The sequence below is a fragment of the Mus musculus genome, chromosome 2, assembly GCF_000001635.26.
Source record: "Mus musculus strain C57BL/6J chromosome 2, GRCm38.p6 C57BL/6J".
In the NCBI taxonomy this organism is placed as follows: domain Eukaryota; kingdom Metazoa; phylum Chordata; class Mammalia; order Rodentia; family Muridae; genus Mus; species Mus musculus.
The window spans coordinates 153296692-153319881 of NC_000068.7; the positions used below are offsets into that span (position 1 = coordinate 153296692).

Sequence of the window (23190 nt, forward strand, 5' to 3'; positions counted from 1 at the left end):
TTTTTTAATGTGTGTGGATGTTTTGCCTGTGTGGATGCCTTGTGTCTACAGAGGCCGGAGGGATTGTTCAGTCTCCTGGAACTGGAGTTACAGAGGGTTGTGAGCTACCATGTGTGTTCTGGGACCTGTGGAACAATACCTACTGAGTTACCTTTCTTTCTCTCTCTCTTTTTTTTGGGGGGGTGGGGGGTTGGTTTTTCAAGACAGGGTTTCTCTGTATAGTCCTGGCTGTCCTGGAACTCACTCTGTAGACCAGGCTGACCTTGAACTCAGAAATCTGCCTGCCTCTGCCTCCCAAGTGCTAGGATTAAAGGCGTGCGCCACCACTGCCGGGCCCTGAGTCATCTTTCTAGACCTTAGAAAACCTTGGTGGTTTAAATAAATAATTTTTAAGACAGGGCCTATTGTAACCTAGGTTAACCTTAAGTTCTTTATGTAGTTGACTAAGGATGGGCTGGAACTTCTGATTCTTTTGCCTCTCTCCTGTGTACTGGGGTTATAAGTGTATGCTACCATACCAGATCATGTGGGCCTAGGGACTGACTTCAGAAACTTGTGTATGCTCGATAAGGCCTCTACTAACTGAGTCACATCCCTGGCCCCTAGTTTTCTGCTTTGTTTTTAAATCACTCTGAGGGCTGATGATGAGGTTCGGTGTAGAGTGTTCTCAGTGTGTGCATGTGCCCTCCGTGTCACAAAAGGAGGGCAAAAGAAAGTGAAGTCACCTGGCCTCTCTGGATTGTGAGTTTGAGAGAGCTTTAAGTGCCAGCCAGACTAGGTAGAAGGTTAGTAAGATGGTGGTGACTTTTTAGGGTGGTGGTAGGGGATGGTTATGTTTTGGAGGTGGCCAGTAGGGTGAAAGGATTAAGGGTGACTCCTAAGTTTTTGGCCCAAGCAGTTAGGTAGATTTAGAGGTGCCATCTGCCTCTCAAAGGATTAGAGGTCTCTGGTGAGGGGCCCTGAGAGGAACAACTGAATTATTCCAAGAGGCCCAAGGTACTACCAGTGCCTTAGCCCCTGCTGAAGGAAGACAGCCTGGAGGGTCTTACATTGTCCACCTAAGTCATCCAGATCTGCTTTTCCCAGGCTGGCTCGATGCCGGTCTGTGGAGTAGTAGTAAGTGGGTGCTCTGATGGGGTCCTGCTTACCTCTCTCTGGCTGTTTCAGTTGCCGTCCTAACCTGGGGATCTTGGCTGATGGAGGTTGGAAGGAATCTAGCCAGCTCTGGGGGAGAGCATATACTCACTAACACAGCTCACCCCCAGCACCTCAGATGGCCATGCTCTCCCTGCCAAAATGCCTCTTTCCTGGCTGCTGAACAGTAGGTCTTAAGGTTCAGAGCTTTTTAGACAGGGGAAGGCTTTGTAAAGCTGCTGTATTCTGCCAAAATTCCTAGAGGACTCTTGAACGTAGTAGCTCATCCAAGCAAGGGCTCCAGGCCTCATTTCCCATGCACTAGGAAAGGCCTTTGTTCATTTGGCGGTCAGTGAGGCCTGTTAGCGTTGTGGGACTCACAACTGCACACACTACTCCGAGTAGCTCTGGTGTTTTCTTTGCTCCTTCTTGAGTCTCATCCTCAGTCAGTGGTGGCCACATGGAGTGTGGGTTGTCCCAGGCTTCAGGTAAGGACACGTAGATACCTAGAAATCAGTCCTATTTGCTAGTGTATTCTGTACCTGCTAAGGGTTAAGGTAGGAAGATTGATGCTGGTTTAAGTGTGCTGCGCATGACAGAAGCACTTCTTGAACATGCACAGTCTAAGCCTAGATTGGAAAAATCAGGGTCTGGATTTCACCAGGATCCACTCACCCAGGTCAGATGTGAAACTATGGTCTCCTTCCATTTCCCTCCGGTCAAGCCACAGAAGCCAAAAGCAGTGCAGCAGTGGCCGAGAAAGAGGAGCTACTGAAAGCGCTGAGGGTGAAGCCACCCAGACAGCTGGGTGAATTATGGGTGGAGCTGTTCAAACAGCTGGATAATCTCTAGGTGGAGCTGTCCCAGCTGCAGGTCACTAAAGTAACTGTTGTTAGCATCATCTGTGTAGTCAAGATCTGAGCTGTCAAATCGAACTTTTGGGGTCACCTTTCTTAACCTTTGGAGAGAAAATCCTACAAAGACAAGAAGTACAAGCACCTGACTTAAGACCCTAGAAGACAGGGGTCATGCAGGGGCAAGAAGCCCCTCACCTAGACCCCAGAAGACAAGAGACCTACACACTCCTCACCCCCTTCACCAGGCCCAGAGCTGAAGACAGTGTAGGAGCTGCAGGAGGAGCTGTGCCTGCACACAGCTCAAAGAACACAGCCAAGGCCTGAGGTCACCCCAACAGTAAAACACGAAGCTGGCTCAGAACAACACCCCCATCCCCCAAGACTTTGTGCTACCAGCAAGCTGATAGTGTGTTTCGATAGCTAAGCTAAGGCTTGCTGAGCCAAGCTTGCAAGCCCTGCTTTCATTTGGTCTTCAGCAGTCTTTGTACAGGAACTGTTCCTCCCAGTTCCCAGAAGAGGGAAGTAGAGACTGTGTGAGTCAAATACTTCCCCAAAGATGCTGATCCGGAGTCCACCGCTCAGCCTACTATTCACTTTTCTCTAAGAAAGTTATTTATTAATTATGATTGTGCATTTTTGTGTGTGCATGGTGTGTGTACATGAGAACACGTGTGCCTGTGAAGGTCAGAGGACTTTTGTAGAGTCAGTCCATCTCCTACCTTTCTATGGGTTTCAGGGGTCAAACTCTGCCATCCACTGAACCATCGAGCTGGCCTTCTACTGCTCCCTCCCTCCCTCCCTCCCTCCCTCCCTCCCTCCCTCCCTCTGTTCCTTAGGATGCAGAGCCTCTTGCACGCTAAGCACAGGCTGCACCACTGAGGGGCATCCTCAGCCCCATCTGTTGTTTTTCAGAGGAGCAGTGACCACAGCATCCATTTGTCCGAGGCCTTTCTCTTCTGTGCCTGGGTAACTAGTTTGAAATGCAAATAGCAACCAGGTGCAGTGGGACTTGGTTATAATCCTGAGTGCTACTCAGGAGGTAGAGGCGGAAGGGTCAGGAGTTGTTTGGGGTTACACAGTTCCTTTGAGGTTAGCAGGCATTATAAGAGACCCCATCTCAACAAAGAAACCAACCAAAAAGTGACTTCAAAGGATGTTTGAGGAGATGGGAAACTCCTTTGTCTGTTTTAGAGTAATGGTGAATCTTCTCAGTATTTGATGGATGAGGCTACAGACCCAGCTTTGGGCTAGATAGGCAGGCCAGCCTTATCCTTTGAAGTAGTCTAGCTGCCGGCCTCACACAGCTGAAGCTGGAGCCTTGAGCTTCTTTTCCCAGTCACTTAACCCTCAACTCACTTAGTCCTGCCTGTTACATATACACGAAAGAGGGGAGGGTACAGAAGCCCTTCATTCAGTGCCTTTAGAAAGCTTGGTTAAGGGCTGATACGATGGCTTAGCTGATAAAGGTGCCTGATGGCCTGAGTTCAAGTCCAGACACACAGTGAACAGAGAGAATCAGATCCTGCAAGTTGTTCTCCTACCTCCACACATGCACTGTGACCTTCGCCCATGGGTGCACACACAAAGTAGATGAACACAGTATTAAAAAAAAAAGGCTTTGGCTCAGATCTTTAATCCAGCACTCAGGAGGCTGAGGCAGATGGATCTCTGTGAGTTCAAGCAGTCAGGGCTAAATGGTAAGACGCTGTCTGAAACTCATCTCCCAAATTAAAAAAATATATATATATTTAAGAAGATCTATTGGTCAAGCCTTTGCTATCACAGAAAATTCTGTCACTTGTATTGTGACATGGGGAAATCAGTCAACCTGCCTGGACCTCAGTGTCTGTCTCTCCCTTAGTGTATGTTTAAGTATGTCTGTAGCTGCATACACAAACACATGACTGGGCCTTGAGGTGGACATCTTCTCCCTTGGTGCCTGTATGCTGGGCTTTCTCCCAGACTTTCTGGGTGGGGCGCTCAGGGCGTTTCTCCAAGCATACAGTGAGCCCTCTTGTTAGTACCACAGGTCTGCATTGCTTCTTTTTTTTTTTTTTTTTTAAAGATTCATTTATTTATTATATATAAGTACACTGTAGCTGTCTTCAGACACACCAGAAGAGGGAGTCAGATCTTTTTACGGATGGTTGTGAGCCACCATGTGGTTGCTGGGATTTGAACTCTGAACCTTCGGAAGAGCAGTCAGTGCTCTTACCCACTGAGCCACCTCACCAGCCCCTGCATTGCTTCTTGAGGTGGGAGTGTTTAAGGATCAGTTAATCCTGATGATACATTGTGTCTCTTCATTCTGTCACCTGATTGCAGACACTGAGCTCACTGCCGGCAGATCTATCTTTAGTATACTGATGTAGTTAAATCATAATTTGCATTCGAGATCTCTCTCCCACCAATGATAATGGGGTGGGGTTGGTTGGTTTTTAAAATTTGGGCCTGTTACAGCACTTTCATTTTCTCATACTAAAGCACAGGATAGATGTGGGTGTGGTCCAGGTGAAGTAGGAAGACAACTGAGGTTTGGGACATTAATAAACTGTCACTCATGCTGGAGTCCTCCATAGCACCTTTGCACAGGTTTCAGTGGGACTGTGTGGGCTTCAGTGTAGGAGACAGGCTGGGCAGAATAGGAGCTGCCTCTAGCAGCCCAGGGGCGGGAGCAGTCAGGACTCTGCTGACAATTCTGGAAGCTGAGCGCAAAGCTCGCTGGTAAAGTGTGGAAAGTATAGTGTCAGCCCAGGTGACTAAGATGATTGTGGGCAGGTGGTCTTCGGTTTTGCAAGCTGAGCGGTAAGGAAGTGGAGATGCTCTGACAGGCACCATCTCCCCTTGCTGATGCTCGCTCTGCAGCCCTTTTCAAAGGGGAAATTTTCCTGTTTAAGAAAATAAAATTTCCAGGAGGTGGTGGTGCACACCTTTAATCCCAGCACGTGGGAGACTGAGAGATCTCTGAGTTAGAGGCCAGCCTGGTCTACAGATCAAATTCCAGGAAAGTCAAGGCTAGACAAAGAAAACCTATCTTGGGGGTGGATGGAGAAGGAAAAAAAATTCCAATAAGGAAAAGTCAAGGAAATCATGGTAAGATCAAAGTGAGGTTCACCCCAGGTCCTACCAGCTTGAAGTGATCCATTAGCGTGTTACTGCTGTGTGCAAATATGTCCCGAAGTGATGTGAGATGTTTCACAGGAGTCACACACCAGATATTTATATTACAATTTAAACAGTAGCAAAATCACAGTTATGAAGTTGCAATGAAAATGATTTTATGGTTGGGGGTCCTCACATGATAAGGAACTTCATTAAAGGGTCACAGCATTAGGAAGGCAGAAAACACTGTTTTAGCGTCATCTACTGCACGCTGATTATTTTGAAACAAATTATATATACATAACTTTACCTGAAAATTCTTGTATCTATCTTAAAAAATAAACATTTTTTAACTTTTTAAAAAATTTATTTATTTTTTTAAAGATTTATTTATTTATCTGTAAGTACACTGTAGCTGTCTTCAGACATTCCAGAAGAGGGCATCAGATCTCATTACAGATGGTTGCCAGCCACCATGTGGTTGCTGGGATTTGAAGTCAGGAGCAGTCAGTGTTCTTAACTGCTGAGCCATCTCACCAGCCCCAATAAACTTATTCTTATAATATTTTTATGTGTCTGTGTGTGTGCCTGCATCATGTATATATGTGCAGCACATGCATGTGAAGGTAGATGTCAGACCTCCTGAAACTAGAATTACAGGTAGTTGTAAGCCACCTAATATGGAAGTAATGGAGAGGCTCTCTGATTTTCACCCCCATAGCCATGCAACCCCCCCACCCCTCCCCCCCACACATAAGAAGTAGAGAACAAGCCAGGTGTGGTGGTGCACATGTGTAATGTCAGCACTTGGGAAGAGAATGGAGAAAGGCCAGGAGTTCAAAGCCATCCTTAAGCCAGGTGTGGTGGCACACACCTTTAATCCCAGCACTTGGGAAGCAGAGGCAGGCGGATTTCTGACCAGGCTAGCCTGGTCTACAAAGTGAGTTCCAGGACAGCCAGGGCTATGCAGAGAAACCGTCTTGAAAAACCAAAAAAAAAAAAAAAAAAAAAAAGCCATTCTTAGGTACTCTCCTTAGATAGCTCGTGATAGCTATCCTAGGCTATATGAGACCTTACCTTAAAGGAGAAGGAGACGACGTGAGGTGACTATGAAGCCTTGTAGGAAATTTCTGAATGTTTTACTATTAGATTCAAGAGGGGTCTTCTGTCCCACTCCCAGACAAACGCTTCTGTGACAGGGGGTAGGTACCTCTTTGGGTTCAGGGCTGACTATTTAAAAGAACATGGTACTTGCAACATTGGGGGAATGAATAGTAAGATCAGGCACTGCTGATCTTACTGGGCTGCTCTTTCAGGTCACTCTCTGACAATGTGTCTGTCTTCAGATGCTCAAACCAAAATCAAGCCTTGTTTCCTCAAGCAGGAAATGGCTTTATTGCTTCTTCTCTCCTCAGTTATGTACACGAACCCACAAAAAATCTGAAGAAGAAAAAGGCAGACAGATAAAAGAAGGCTTACAAGCTCACTAACCAGAGAGCAGCATGGCTTCCAGTCCTGTTGCCCCACTCCTGGGTATCATTCTTCAGGACACCCATGCTTCTTCAGGGCATGCTTTCTACCAACCAGCTTCACTTGACAGAAGAAACAGTGACTTAAAGAACTTTAGTTTTTTAGACAGGTTCTAAAAGAGGCAGCACTGGCTGGGTTGTCACCTCCTCTGTAGAGCAAGCTGGCCACAAATGCACGGAGATCAGCTGATTGCCTCTACTGGGAGTAAAGGTGTATGTGACCCTTGACATGAGATTCAGACAGGGCTGGCGAGGGCCAGAGCAGGCACTCATTCTTAGACCTATCAAACGCTAAGGGTCATGCTTTGATTTTTTTTTTTTAATTATAGCAGGCAGTTTTATAGATTTATATTTATGTGTTCATTTTGCCTACACATGTATCTGCATACCATGTGTATGCCTTGTACCTGCAGAGGTGGTATATTCCTGGATTGGGGTTTACAGGTGGTTGTGAGCTGCCATGTGGTTGCTGGGAACTGAACAAGGGTTATTGGCAAAGGCAAGTGCTCTAACTGCTGAGCCATCTCTTCAAATCCTACCTATATTAAAAAAAAAAAAGATGGATTTTTATTTTTATTTGTGTGTGTGTGTATGGGTATGAGTGTATGTTTAGTTGCCTTAAAGAGGCCACAAGAGGGAGGTAGTTTCCTGAAGCTGGAGTTACAGGCCATTGTAAGTTGCTGTGTGGGTTCTGGGGTACCTGTGCCCTCTGTAAGAACAGGCAGAGTGCTCTTAACCACTGAGCCCTCTCCTCAGACCCCTAATTGAATTTACTAGGTAATCCATTAACATTATTCACAGATGTTTCTGAGATAGGGCTCATGTGTCTTGTGTGTCTTAGCTAGCTCCTAATCCTATGTAACTGAGGATGTCTTTGAATGCTGGCCTTCCTTGCCTCCCCCTCCTGGTGCTAGGGTTGTAGCTGTGTGCCATCATGTCTGGGTTTATTTGGTGCTGGGAATCAAACCCAGGGTTTCTTTTATGCTCAGCAATCTTCTACCAACTGAACCGAATCTCAAACAATGAAGTTCTTTTCTGCCTTGGCCCTCAGCCACTTGGCTCATTTAAGGAAAAGCAGCCTTACCTGACAGCTGTCTGACTCTTGCTCTTCCCTCCTATAAGTAGAGGTTGGATTTTGTTGTTGTTTTTGGTATTTTGAGACAAGATGACCAGGTATGGCTCAGGCTGGCCTTCAAGTTACCATTGTTTTAACTATAGATGATACTACACCTGGCTTCTTTATTTTATTCACTCATGAGAAAATGCAAAATTAGCCAGGTAATGGTGGCACAGGCCTTTAACCCTACTACTGAGAGGCAGAAGTACTTAGTGGCTGTGGGTTCAAGACCAGCCTGATCTACAGAGCTAGTTCCAAGACAGCCAAGGCTACACAAAGAAACTGTGTCTCAGAATCAATCAATACACTGTTGCACAGCTATAACCCCAGCACCGGGAGGTGGAGCCAAGGAGGGCAAGCATTCAAAATCATCCTCAGCTACACAGGGCTGGAAGCTGGCTAAGACACACAAGATACATCAGCCCTATCTCAGAGAGAGGTAGGTAGGTGGGGGGGGGGGGGGTTTGTGGCCGGGGGGGGGGGTGGGGGGGAGAGAGAGAGAGAGAATGAAAATGAATGAGAATGTAAATGTAGAATTATTCCCTCAATGCAAGTATTATGTTCTTTTAAATAGTCTGTAAGGTATGTTTTATATCTTTTATAACTAGAGATGAATAAATTCCTCTGTGTGTATGTGTCTATCTTTATTTTTCAACAACAAAGTCTTACTACCTTATACTGGTCTTAAATCTCTGAGCCCTGGTGTCCTCCCGGCCTAGTGCTGGAGTCACAAGTGAGCCACTGTGCCCATTTAGAAACATTATAACTCCCGTTGTGATAATGGCATCCTGGGCACCAGGGTGCAGAATGTACTTGTGGGCTAGTGTGCCCCAGGATTTCAGCGTCCTGATACAGAGACTAATGCTCCCCTTGAAATCCCCTGTGGAGGATTTCAGAGCCCTGATATGGAGACTAATGCTCCTCTAGGAGAAGTCGGCCTGTGGAGGCGGCTTAGGCTGGTGACCTTGGTGCTTTTCTCTCCTTGTGGCGCTTTTCTGTCAGAGCACATGATCTATGGCACAGGCTGCATTTCCAACACTCCGTCCTTGAACTCTGGGCCAGTCTGTTGGCAGGCCATTCCCTGGGCTCTTAGAGGAGCTGAGTTGCAGTGTATTGATTAGAAATGAATTAGTGTGCACTCTGTGTGTCTGACTGCTTCTTGCAGAGCTGTTCCTGTAGATCCGCCAGACATTTATTTTTATCCCCATTTGAAGAGGCCACACACCCGTGAGAGGAGGACGTGGAAGATACAGATATGTTGGAAGAACAGGAAAATCTGTATTCCTGTCACTGAAGTGAACCACTGCTGATGTTTTGTTGAGTGTTTATTTTTATATATAATCATGATGACATGAAACCAATGCAATCTTATAAACGGCTTTTTCATTTATAACCATTTTCTAGTCATTATAGAGCCTTGCTAAATGTCTTTTTTCTGCTTTAATTAGACTTTATTATGCTTTATTAGACTTTTTTTTAAAAATAAAACTGGGTACTTGTAAGATAAAATAAATGTAAGTCCCCATTATATTTTGGAGGTATGAGGAGACAAACTCTTACCGTTTTGTCCAGACTGATCCTAAAGTCAAACTCAAGTGGCCTCGGCTGGGCATCTGGGGTCAGCCAGTACCAAGTGTCTTTTAAAAGATGGGACAGTGTAGTGGGCTTTCCTTTCCCTTGCTTTTTCCTTTTGAGACGGTTTTACCATGTAGCCGTTGTCTGCATGGAACTGGCTTGTAGATCAGGCTGGTCTGGAACTCAGAGTGACTCCCTCCCAGTGCTAGGGCTAAAAGCTTAGCTGGTGTCTCATTTGCTCTCTTTACTTTTAAAAGAGAAATGATCAAACATTGCACGTGAAGTTGAACCTGTCCTCCCCTCTAGTTACATTGTCTCACTTGTTCCCTCCATTGTCCAGTCTGGACAGCTGACAGTCATCCTCTGGTGTAGACTGTTCTCTATAACGTGAAATTGCTTGGTGGGTGTTTTGGGGGACAGGGTCCCATTTGGTGGGTGAGTCTGGACTAAAACTTGTCAATTCAAGGACTGGCTAACTTTTTCTACAAAGGTCTAGATGGTAAGTATTGTGGGTTGGGGGCGGGGAGTGTATTTTCTCTGTTAAAGCCACTGCTCTGCCGATTTGTAGTCACCACAGCGCCAAGCATATGCAGAGCAGTGTCACGGCTGTGTGTCAGTGAGCTGTGTTTACAGAGATGCGTGTGGGCCTGATCAGGGCTTTGCAGACCTCTTGTGTGTGTGTGTGTGTGTGTGTGTGTGTGTGTGTGTGTATAATTTATTTATTTTATATATGTGAGCACACTGTCACCTTCTTCAGACACACCAAAAGAGAAACATTGGATTCTATTATAGATGGTTGTGAGCCACCATATTATTGTTGGGAATTGAACTCAGGACCTCTGGAATAGCAGCCAATGCTTTTTTTTCTTTTTTTAAGATTTATTTATTATTATATCTAAGTACACTGTAGCTGTCTTCAGATGTACCTGAAGAGGGCGTCAGATCTCATTTCGGATGGTTGTGAGCCACCATGTGTTTGCTGGGATTTGAACTCAGGACTTTCAGAAGAGCAGTCAGTGCTCTTAATCGCTAAGCCATCTCTCCAGCCCACAGCCAGTGCTTTTAACCGCTAAGCCATCCCCCCAGTCACCTGTTTTGTTTTGTTAAAAAAATCTCCAGCATTCTTTTTTTTTTTTTTTTTTTTTTGGTTTTTCAGAAATTCACCTGCCTCCCAAGTGCTGGGATTAAAGTCATGCGCCACCACTGCCCAGCATCTCCAGCCTTTTTATTTATTACTTTACTGACTGCTGTTCTGGACTATCTGCAGTGTGGATGTACTATATTTTAATTTTTGATTTCCCTATAAATGGATGTGAGGGTGTCCATTTTGTTTTCTGTTATAGCACTACTAGGGGCTGCAATTGTAGCTTAGTTGGTGGAGTATTTGCATAAACTAGACATGGTGGTAGTCAGAAGTTCAAGCTGGCCTTAGGTAGGTAGTGAGTTGAGGCCTTGGCTACATGAGACCCTATCTCAAAAGCAAAGATGAAACATCGTTTGTTTGTTTCTGCACTCATGCAAGGCTCCATCAGGACAGGACTATGTACAGAGTTTGTAGTTGCTGATGTGATGCTGCAGACTGAGCCAGGAGCTCCATGTGTTAAGGACAGCACCGCTGGGCTGGGTTTTTTGTTTGTTTGTTTTAGTTACATTCATTTATTTTGTATGGATGTGTTTGTGAATGTGTGTGTGAGAATGTGTGAATAAATGTCCCTGTCATTGTGTATATGTAGAAGTTGAGACAACCTTTGGGAGTCCATTCTCTCATTCTACCAGAGATGAAAGTTGTCAGACTTGGCAGCAAGCATCTATTCTAAATAGCCATCTCACTGGCCGTCCCTGATTGATTGATTGATTGATTGATTGACACAGGGTCTAACTGTGTAGCTCTGACTAAGCTGGAGTAGACCAGTCTGGCCTCAAACTCGCAAAGATTCGCCTGCCTCCACCTCCTGAGTGCTAAGAGTGTTATCAGTGTGCTGGCCGCTGCCCTTGTGGGTTTTTTGCTTGTTTTGTTTTTCAAGCCAGGGTTTCTTTGTATAGTCCTGGAACTCACTTTGTTGACCAGGCTCAACAAAGAACTCAGAAATCCACCTGCCTCTGCCTCCCAAGGGCTGGCATTAAAGGCGTGTGCGCCACCACTGCCAGGCTCTTGTGAATTTTTTTGTTGTTGTTGTTTTGTTTTGTTTAAGCACCACCCTGGTCAATAAAATGTGAACTGGGGGCTAGGAGTGAAGTTCAGTGGTAGAGTGCTGTGTGGCATATACAAAGCTGTGGTCTCAGTGACCACACTTACACTTTAAAAAACAGAACTCGGGCTGGTGAGATGGCTCAGTGGTTAAGAGCGCCGACTGCTCTTCCAAAGGTCCCGAGTTCAAATCCCAACAACCACATGGTGGCTCACAACCATCCGTAATGAAATCTGATGCCCTCTTCTGGAGTATCTGAAGACAACTACAGTGTACTTACATTAAATAAATAAATATTTAAAAAAAAAAAAAAAAAAAAAAACAGAACTCACCTAATATACAATGTGACCAGTTTGTGACCTCTGTCCTAGTAACACACAGTTGCTCAGAATGCAGTCGACACCAAATTCTAGACTTGGAGGTGAGTCTCCATGACAGCCAGCAAGGGCAACAGTAGTCCCAAATGAAGTACTTAGGAAAGAGTGTGGAAGACCGTGGCTCCCCTGAGAAACACATAGCTGATCTTCTCAGCAGGCACAGGCCACAAGGTTGGAGAACTTAGCTTGGCACAGCCAGCCAGCCAGTGGGCGTTTGCCTGGGACGCAGGTTCTGCCAGACAAGGTCCCCAGGAAGCTGGTGGCAGGTGGCTGACCCAGCTGCTGGGTTTCTCTCAAGATTTATCACTGTGATTAGACCTGCCGGAGAGCAGAGGCAGGTAAGAGAGAGTGCAGCACGGTCCTGAGAATGTCCTCTCTGCTGAGGAGGACCCAGACCAAGATGTGACATCCCGGAGGCAGGAAATTGAATTGAAATAGAATTAGTCTTCCTGAAGTAAAACATCAATAATACATGGCTACCAGCCTAGCTGGGTGAGCTCAGAAAAGAAATGTGTTCAGAGTTGAGGAGATTTAATGAGAGGACTTGTTTTGAGGCGTTTCTTCCCTTGTTAGGAGTTTGGAAGATGAATGTGGATCATTAAACACTTCCTTCGTTTATCATCATACTTTACAGCTCAAAAAATGTATGTAGCTGTAAGGAAGTAGGCAGGCCTGTAGGTCGTCTTTGCAGAGGAGTTTTATGAAACAGACTCAGGCCACATGTTTTCACAGGTGGGAGTGGGACAGGCAGACTGCCTGCTCAGGAGGACTCCATCCTCCTCAGGAGGAGGCCGTGCACAGGAGCCTGTCTGCTCACGCCCGGCCCTTCACCCTCCACACTCTTCTCTCCCTTATAGCGTGGAGGTTCCCTGTCCAGCTGCTGGGTGCTACCAACACAAGAGGCGACTGGGCACAGTGAGAGCTAGGGACATTGCACAGAAGGAAGAGCCATTCCAGCACTTGTTCTCTGTTTTCTTTACCTTTTTAAATTAGATATTTTCTTCATTTACATTTCAAATGCTATCCCAAAAGTCCCCATACCCTCCCCCTCCCTGCTGCTCACCCACCCACTCCCGCTTCCTGACCCTGGCATTCCCCTGTACTGGGGCATATAATCTTCGCAAGACCAAAGGCCTCTCCTCCCAATGATGGCCGACAAGGCCATCCTCTGCTACATATGCAGCTAGAGACACGAACTCTGGGGATACTGGTTAGTTCATACTGTTGTTCCACCTATAGGGTTGCAGACCCCTTCAGCTCCTTGGGTGCTTTCTATAGCTCCTCCATTGGGGGCCCTGTGCTCCGTTTTCTTTATACCTTTTAACTGAATTCATCAGTTAGTTTGTTTGACCTGACTGACCTGGAAAACTCTATGTAGACCAAGATGACCACACTGGTCTCTATCTCTCTCATAGAGATCCACCTGCCTCTGACTTCCAAGTGCTAGGATTAAAGGTGTGGCCACTATGCCTGGCTTTAGTGTCTGGTTCTTTCTTCCCATCTGACAACATTCCTATGTGATTTTATTTTTTAAAACTTTTTTTGGGGGGGCGGGGTCAGTTTTGAGACAGGGTTTCTCTATATAGCCCTGGCTGTCCTGGAACTCACTTTGTAGACCAGGCTGGCCTGGAACTCAGAAATCTGCCTGCCTCTGCCTCTCGAGTGCTGGGATTAAAGGCATGCGCCACCATGCCCGGCCCCTTTTTTAAACTTTTTTATTTTTTGTGTATGAGTGTTTTGCTCACATGTATGCCTGTGTACCACGTGGATGCCTGATGCCCACAGAGACCAGAAGAGGGTGTGACATCCCATGGAACTGGAGTTATAGATGGATATGAGTCACCATGCGAGTTCTGGGAGCTGAAACCCCGTGTTCTACAAGAGTAGCCAGTGTTCTTAACCTCTGAGCTGTCTCTCCAGCCCTTTTATGTTTGAGACAGGACCTCAGTATGTAGTCTTGGCTGGCCTCCAACTGCCTTTGCCTCCTGAATGTTTTCATTATAGATTCTTGGTTCCATGTGATAAAATTCCCAATTTTGACTAAAAGACTATAAAGAATGGACTAGCCTTGTACAAATTTCTTTAAATGGCATGAGATTTAGTTCTTATTGAGTACCAGTAGATATTCGATCTCTCTCTCTCTCTTTTTTTTTTTTTTTTTTTTGTTTTTTTGAGACAGGGTTTCTCTGTGTAGCCCTGGCTGTCCTGAAACTCACTCTGTAGACCAGGCTAGCCTCGAACTAAGAAATCCACCTGCCTCTGCCTCCCAAGTGCTGGGATTAAAGGCATGCGCCACCACGCCCGGCTGGATCTCATTTTTTTTTAATGGAAAACTACAAACTAATTAGTAGAAAATTGTTGTTTAATAGACAAAATTAAGGTTTAACTGTATAGTCTCTGCACATATAGTCTCTGCACATAGGGACTCTGCACATATAGTCTCTGCACATAGGGACTGCACATATAGTCTCTGCACATAGGGACTCTGCACATATAGTCTCTGCACATATAGTCTCTGCACATAGGGACTCTGTACATATAGTCTCTGCACATAGGGACTGCACATATAGTCTCTGCACATAGGGACTCTGCACATATAGTCTCTGCACATATAGTCTCTGTGCATATAGTCTCTGCACATAGGGACTCTGCACATATAGTCTCTGCACATAGGGACTCTGCACATATAGTCTCTGCACATATAGTCTCTGCACACGTAGTCTCTGCATATATAGTCTCTGCACATACAGACTCTGCATATATAGTCTCTGCACATATAGTCTCTGCATATAGGGACTGCACATATAGTCTCTGCACATATAGACTCTGCACATATAGTCTCTGCACACGTAGTCTCTGAACATGTAGTCTCTGCACATATAGACTCTGCACATGTAGTCTCTGCACACGTAGTCTCTGCACACGTAGTCTCTGCAGTGACCACTGATGACAATGTCAGAAGAACTTTCTCTTTCTCTCTCTTCTTTTAAATTCTGAGAGTTGAAGCCATGGTGTCCCACATAGTGCATGTGCTCCTCTGCTGAGCTACACCTCCACCGCAAGCCTGTAACACTGATTTTGATCCATCATCATTGCAGCATAGAGACACAGTAGAGATGCTGTAAGTACCTTTGCCAGTGCCTTGTTGTTTGCCAGTTACCCTAAAGAAAGGCAAATGGCTCCTGTTTTTGCAGAACTTGCAGAAAACACTTTCAAAAAGAGTAAGAGATATTCTGGTTTTTCATTCTTTTTTTTTTTTTAAGAATTATTTATTTATCTTATGTATATGAGTACACTGTTGTTGTCTTCAGACACACCAGGAGAGGGCATCAGATCCCATTACAGGTGGTTGTGAGCCACCATGTGGTGCTGGGAATTGAACTCAGGACCTCTGGAAGAGCAGTCGGCGCTCTTAACCACTGAGCCATCTTTTCAGCCCCCTCATTCTAATTTTTAAAAAAGATTTATTTATTCATGTGTTTTATGTATATGAATGCTCTGTCTTCATGCACACCAAAAGAAAGCATCAGATCCCATTACAGATGGTTGTGAGCCACCATGTGGCTGCTGGGAATTGAACTAAGGACCTCTGGAAGAGCAGCTGTCTCTGAGCCATCTCTCTGGCCCCTTCATTCTAACTTTTATTTTTACTTTTTGTATAATAGTTTTCCCAATTCTTTGAGAACACCATGCAGTGTACCTTGACCGTGTTTGTTCCTAACTTTCCCTCTTATTTTCTTGCAGATCTCCCTTCCTCTGCCCCTCCCACCATCTTGATCTTTTCTCTACTTTTTGTCTTTTTCGTAACCCACCAAGTCCAGTTAATGCTGTTTGTATACTGGTGGATGTGCCCATCCACTAGAGGGCCGGTGACCTAGCAGGGGCCAGCACTCAGCGCCAACTCACGCTCCCCAAGCCCTCGACGGTCAGTCAGTAGTTCTAGAATGCTGACCAGCTTGATCTTGTGCAAACCACCAGAGCTGCTGTGAGTTCCTGAGTGTAGAAGTCCTGTCAGGTCCAGACCTCCTTCATTCCTGCCTTCCCTGACCTCTGGCCTTTACTGTCCTTTTGCCTTTTCTTGCATAATGGTCTCTGAACCTTGTACAGGGGAGGGGGACGTAGAGGAACCATATGTGGCTGAGCACTCCAGAGGGGCTGCTTATTCTCTGCACCTGACCAAGTGTGAGTTTCTGCATTAACTGACATCCCTTGCCCAAGGGAACTTCTCGGAAGAGCTGAGAACTGTGCTCATGTATAGATATGCAAATTCAGAGTGCAGACGTTATGTCCACTTATCCAAATAGGGGCAGTAGGTTCACTCCTGTGGAGTGGGCCTGAAGTACAGCTAGAAATTATTTGGCCGTCCCCATATTTGTTTGTGCCACCGTTGTACTCATGGACACGGTGCTCCAGTAGTCTGCAGGGGTCGCAGCTGCAGAAGACTGCTGAGGCTCCCCACCCTCCCGCACCCCAGCAGCCTTACAGCACTGTGAAAGCCAGCCTGCAAGAAGCAGCTTCCTCATCAGCACCACTTGATTTCTTCATCCCCTGTGACCAAGTGTGTGGTGTCTTCAGAAGTAGGCTCTTACCATTAAGTTCTGGTGGGCAGACAAGAGCACTGACAGTAATCTTCACTATTTGTGGGTCTCTGGGACACCCCGATCAACCGCTTGAGGGAGGTATCCCAGACGTGGCACTGGACGTTTCCATTTGTCAACTGTCAGCTTTTCAGGATAGCTCTAACTCTTCTCTATGCTGCAGTGTCTATCAAGTACATACATGCTTTACTCAGCAATTCAACCTCTTGGGATTTATTTTTCTATGTATATTTGTCTACATATGCAATGGTTATGTGTCCTAGGTTTTTCAGGGTGGACTGTCAGGAACAGGTAACGTGTATGTATTTTTTGTTCAAGACAGAACTATGTAGCCCAACCTGGCCTCAAGCCTGTAATCCTCCTGCCTTAGCTGGGTAAGTGCAGGGATTGCAGGTATGGACCACCGCATCCAGCAACTTAAGTGCATTTATAGCATAGAGGTTAAATAAGTTATAATGTATCTATACAATGGGATACCATGCTGCAGTCATTAAAAGATAAAGCTCTGTTTGTTGAGGGAACAAACTTGAAGGTAAGTTGCAGCAACATGTAAGCCATTGTGAATTACTGTTCATAAATAACATCATACTGTTGAAAATTATCAGATTAAATATCTAGTAATGGGACTAGAGAGATGGCTCAATGCCTTAAGGGAACTGGAAACTCTTCCAGAGGACCTGAGTTCAATTCCCAGCACCCTCACAGCAGCTTATAGCCATCAGTAGTAACTCCAGCCCCAGGGGATCCAGTGCCGCCTTCTCGCCTCTGCAGGCATGTGATGCATAGATAAATATGCAGGCAACCCCCCCATACACATATAAGAACAATAATAAAGGGAAAGATCTAATAACATTTGTGTGGACAGGAAAGCTGGGTGGCTGGAGAATGTCAAAGGAGAGATATCTGCCTCTAAAAGGATTTTTGAATAAGAATTTTAAAAATATGAATCTATTATTTAGAAAATTCCCTACCCTAAGATTATCAGGAGCCCGAGGTCCTGTGTCTCTTGGCTTTGATCTGGTCTCTTCTAAGGACACATCCCAGGCATGTGTCCTCTGCCCTCTGAGTTTCCAAGCCGCAAATGAGCTCCAGCTTTTCTTTCTCTTTTAAAAAAACTGTGTTTACCCCTTTCCTCCTGCATTCAGAGTCTACTAAGCTGACGGCTGGATTTATGCACTGCTTCACAGCCTCACTTAAAAGCACATTTTGCATAAGCCACCTCTTACTGATTCTTAGAATGGAGAAGTATGCCCAGCTCAAGCTAAGGTATTCACGCATCCAGCCCAGAGCACCGTGAGTCTTCTCTCTAAACTGAAATGTGTGGCCAGACAGCTCCCATCAAGACTGTGTAATACTGGATGCCCATCGAGCATGTTCCATGCATACCCCCCATTTTTGTGGTGCTGCAGGGTAGAACTCACAGTCTTGTACATGCTAGTACTGTGCCCTGAGCTACCCTAAACAAGGTCTTGTTATGAAGCACAGACTGGCCTTTACCTCAAAACCATCCTGCTTGAGCCTTTCGGACGCTAGCATTCCAGGCTGCCTCAGTGCCCAGTTTTTCCCCTTCCACTTGTTTAGTTCTTTACCTGTTCATTTTCTTGTGTACCCTTCATGCATTTATGTTGGTGCTGGGTTTGACTTAGCCTTTACCATTTATTGTTAAGCTGGACCTCAGGATTTTCCATTAGGGTTCACTATTTTTTGGGGGGTTCACTCTTATGTCCCTTGTTTAAGCTCATACTGTGTAAACTACATACTGTGCTTCACTTATTTAATTAATATATCTTGGTATGAATTTACTTAGGTCACATTAAAAACTATGCCAGATTCCTCTGTTTGTATTTAATCACCCTTTCTTGATGGAAACTAGAATTTTCCCCACTCTCTGGCTATCACAGTGTCACAACAAATTACCTGAAAGAGATATGTCTCTACATAAGACGCTTACCTGTGGGATAAAGTCTTAGAATTGTTTAGTCAAAAGGGCTGTACATTGAAAAATTGAAAATTTTTATTACATTTTATTTGTATATATGCATATGTGCACAGTTTTTGAATATACCAAGATTAAAAGAACACCATATTGAAATTCTACCATGTGAGTCTTGGGAACTGAATTCGGATCCTTAGGCTTGGTGACAGGTTCCTTTGGCTTGGTGACAGGTTCCTTAGGCTTGGTGGCGGGTTCCTTTACTCGCTGAGCCCTTTTGCTGGCCCTTGCACATTAAAAATTTTGATAGTTTCACCTTGTTGTCCTTAGGGATTTAGTAGTTCATAAATAGAAGGTCATCCAGGCTTTTAAAAGACTTCCAATAAGGGCTAGAGAGGTGGGTCAGTGCTTAAGAATGCTTGATGCTCTTCCAACAAAGCAAAGTTCAGTTTCCAGTACCCCTGTCAGGTGGCTCAGAGCAATCTGTAACCACAGCTTCAGGGGATTACAGCCTCTTCTGGCCTCTGTGGGGTCTGCAGTTGTGCACCTTTCCACACAGAAACACACATACACATAACTTAAAAGTAAAGTCAGTCCTCTGGAGTGGGGGAGGGAGGGAGTGAGGGAGACACACGCCCTTTAATCCCAGCACTTAAGAGGTAGAGGCTGGCAGATCTCTGAGTTCCAGGACAGCCTGCTCTACAGAGTGAGTTTTAGGACAGTCAAGGATACATTGAGAGACCCTGTCTTGAAAACTAAAAAAATCTTAAAAAGAAAAGAAAAAAAAAACAACCCAACAGTGGCAATAAAAACAAAGGTGTGATAGTTCATGCTTGTGATCCTATCACTTATAATCCTTTCTCTAAAAAAAGAAAAGATAAAAGCATCCTGTAGTATAAAATCAAATATTGATTGAGGGTGAATACAAATTAATCTTAGTGGACCGGAGTCTTTACTGCTGAAGCTGGCTAAAGTCCCAGAAGAAATGCCTAGTGTACCAGAGTAACTAAATATGGCTACCAGCAAACCTTCGGGTAAAGATTGTGTGCCCACTGCTGTCAGGCAGACCCTAGTAACAAGTGTACCATGCTCACTACTTTTGTCTTTTTTCTAGAACCTTAGCATCCTGAGCCATTTTGGATTTGTAGCCCTTGAGGCTAAACTGGTCAGAGTTCATCATGTCCAAGTTAAAAAGCTCAGAATCAGTCCGGGTGGTGGTCCGCTGTCGGCCCATGAATGGCAAAGAAAAGGCTGCATCTTATGACAAGGTGGTAGATGTGGATGTGAAGCTGGGGCAGGTGTCTGTGAAGAACCCCAAAGGCACATCCCATGAGATGCCCAAGACCTTCACCTTCGACGCTGTGTATGATTGGAACGCCAAGCAGTTTGAGCTCTATGATGAGACGTTCCGACCACTCGTGGACTCTGTGCTGCAGGGTTTCAATGGCACAATTTTTGCCTATGGACAAACAGGAACTGGGAAAACCTATACCATGGAGGGAGTTCGTGGTGACCCTGAAAAAAGAGGGGTCATCCCCAACTCCTTTGATCACATCTTCACCCACATCTCTCGATCTCAGAATCAGCAGTACCTGGTCCGGGCGTCTTACTTAGAGATCTATCAAGAAGAGATTCGAGACTTGCTTTCAAAGGATCAGACCAAAAGGCTAGAGCTCAAAGAGAGACCAGATACAGGAGTGTATGTAAAGGATTTGTCTTCTTTTGTCACGAAGAGTGTGAAGGAGATAGAGCATGTGATGAATGTGGGAAACCAGAACCGGTCTGTCGGTGCTACAAACATGAATGAGCACAGCTCACGGTCGCATGCAATCTTTGTTATCACTATTGAATGCAGCGAGGTGGGCCTGGATGGTGAAAACCACATCCGGGTAGGAAAGCTGAATCTTGTAGATCTTGCTGGCAGTGAGCGGCAAGCCAAGACTGGAGCTCAAGGGGAAAGACTGAAGGAAGCCACCAAGATCAACCTGTCCCTTTCCGCCTTGGGTAATGTTATCTCTGCCCTTGTAGATGGCAAAAGCACCCATATTCCATATAGAGACTCAAAGCTGACCAGGCTTCTCCAAGATTCCCTTGGTGGCAATGCCAAAACTGTGATGGTAGCCAATGTGGGGCCTGCCTCTTACAATGTAGAAGAGACCCTGACCACTCTGAGATATGCCAACCGTGCCAAAAACATTAAGAACAAGCCAAGGGTCAATGAGGACCCAAAGGATGCTCTGCTTCGAGAATTCCAAGAAGAAATTGCTCGGCTCAAGGCCCAGCTGGAAAAACGTTCCATTGGCAGGAGGAAGAGGCGAGAGAAGCGGAGGGAAGGTGGTGGCAGTGGTGGGGGTGGGGAAGAGGAGGAGGAGGAGGGAGAAGAGGGTGAGGAGGACGGGGATGATAAGGATGATTACTGGCGGGAACAGCAAGAAAAACTGGAGATTGAGAAGCGGGCCATTGTAGAGGACCACAGCTTGGTTGCAGAGGAGAAGATGAGGCTGCTGAAGGAGAAGGAGAAAAAGATGGAGGACCTGCGGCGAGAGAAGGATGCTGCAGAGATGCTGGGTGCCAAAATCAAGGTACTGTACCCTTCCGCAGCCCTTTCCCTTTCAGTTCCTTTTCTTAGATCAAAAATATTATACAGTAAGACCTTGGCATGATGACAACTGCCTTTAATCCCCACACACTGGAGGCAGAAGCAGGTGGGTCTCTTGTGAGGCCTATATAATAAGTTCAGTACAGCCTGCTACAGGGTGAGACCCCTGTCCCCAATAAAAGTCAAAACCTAATTACATGTATGATAATTGTCATGTATGTGTGCACTTTATGAAGACCAGCAAGAAAACCAGTGCCCAGGCATTATTGCTTCCATTAAGGAATAGGGTAACTCTTTTTCTACCACCTGCTCCTCTTCTTCTCCTCCTCCTCCTCTTCTTCCTTCTCCTCCTTCATCTTCCTCCTCCCCTCTTTCTCTCTTTTTCTCTTTCTCTTTAAGAACATCTGTATTTTTGTTTTTGTTTTTTTGTTTTTGTTTGTTTTTTCGAGACAGGGTTTCTCTGTATAGCCCTGGCTGTCCTGGAACTCACTTTGTAGACCAGGCTGGCCTCGAACTCAGAAATCCACCTGCCTCTGCCTCCCGAGTACTGGGATTGCTGCTGTGTGGTTGTGTTCATCACTATGACTGCTCCACCACGCCCGGCTTGAACATCTGTATTTTTAAATTTTTTGATATTTCTTTATTTTTTTGAATCAGGGTTTTTCTGTGTAGTCCAGGCTGGCCCTGAGTCACAGCAATGCTCCTGTTTTAGCCTACTCAACAATAGAGTACTATGCCTGGCATTTTTTTTTTAAGGTAGGGTGTTGTGTAGCCCAGGATAGCCTTGAACTTGATAGTAGCTAAGAATGAACACAGGCATGTGCCACCATGCATGTTTTATGTGGTGCTGAGTATCACAGCCCTAAGTGCATGTGGGACAAACACTGCCACTTGAGCCACAAGGGCAGTCATCAGGAAGCCAATGTTTGTTGTTCCCTTGCTTGTCTAGTTTCACGTGGGCTGTTACTTAAGGTGCTACCGCAGTTTGCTTTTTCGTACCAAACTTCTGTCCCTAAGAACCTGTACTGATGCCTGCTGTGTGGTTGTGTTCATCACTATCACTGCTCCAAATACTCTGTGATGTTCGCTCCACTTTCCTCTTAATGTGGGCTATTTCCATGTTTCCTGCAACCATTCTTGTGCTTGGCTCCAGGAGACTATGTACATGCAAGAAATTGCTGGTACCCTTATATTCTACAGTGAGTTTTTTAAAAGAATTATTTATATTTTATGAATATGAATACACTGTAGGCTGTCTTCAGACACACCAGAAGAGGGCATCAGATCCCATTACAGATGGTTGTGAGCCACCACATGGTTGATGGGAATTGAACTCAGGACCTCTGGAAGAGCAGTCAGTACTCTTAACCACTGAGCCATCTGTCCAGCTCCCTCAGTCCCAGGGACTCTTGGTCCTGCCTCATCCTGCTCCTTCGCCCATGCCCTGCTGCACAACAGCTTCCCACCAGGGCTTCAGCCGTGGCTCTCATCCAGGAATTCCTCCTGTTGCAAGGGTGTGGTCCTAAAGCAGTCTGGCTGTGCACTCCTGTTTGGCATACCTGTCCATGCTTTCTGAGGCTCTCAGGACCATGCCTGGTTTCCTAACTGGGATCTGAGGCTTTTGCTCCGACCTCTCTTGGCTTTGTCAACTTCCGCATCCTACTCCTGGGCTAACAATGGGGGTAGGAGTGTTTTCTTAGTAGATTTTTATTTTTACTTCAGCTTTTTGTGTGGCTGTCCCTTCAGACAGGAAGCTGTCCCCAACTTCCTCTGAGAGCTCGACTCCTTGCCCTTTAGTGTGCCTCTCCCCTTAGTTCCTCACACTTCCCTCCTGAGGGCATCCCAGAGCGTCTGGTCCAAGCCTGTTTACCTGTCTATGTCCCTAGGTGGGCTCCGAGCCTCACGGTCCTCACTGCCAGCAGTATCTCTGGTCTGGAGCACACCAGCTATGTTTAGTTTGTGTAGAGTGGGGTTAGTGCTGTGGATGAACAACCCAGTAAATGACTTGGTTAAAAAGCCCAAACCCTGAAAAGCACATATGTTTCAAGCTGCCAGACCTTCAGTGTTGTCAGATGGGGTCCCATCCTGCTATGGGCAAGGCAAATGTATTTTCCCCCAGACTTTTTTTTTTTTTAAAGATTTATTTATTATTATACATAAGTACACTGTAGCTGTCTTCA

At 45.6% G+C, this 23190-nt stretch overlaps 1 protein-coding gene across 2 annotated transcripts in view; it reads left to right on the forward strand.

Annotated features, from left to right (window-relative positions):
* Kif3b (kinesin family member 3B) overlaps positions 1-23190 on the forward strand; it is a 41996-nt gene that overhangs the window by 5297 nt on the left and 13509 nt on the right. For both annotated transcript variants that reach the window (XR_374419.3, NM_008444.4), the window contains exon 2: positions 19526-20993. Coding sequence is in view for 1 of the 2 variants with exons in the window: in NM_008444.4 (NP_032470.3) it covers positions 19590-20993 (1404 nt within the window). In the remaining variant the exon portion in view is untranslated. The remainder of the gene's footprint in view (positions 1-19525; positions 20994-23190) is intronic.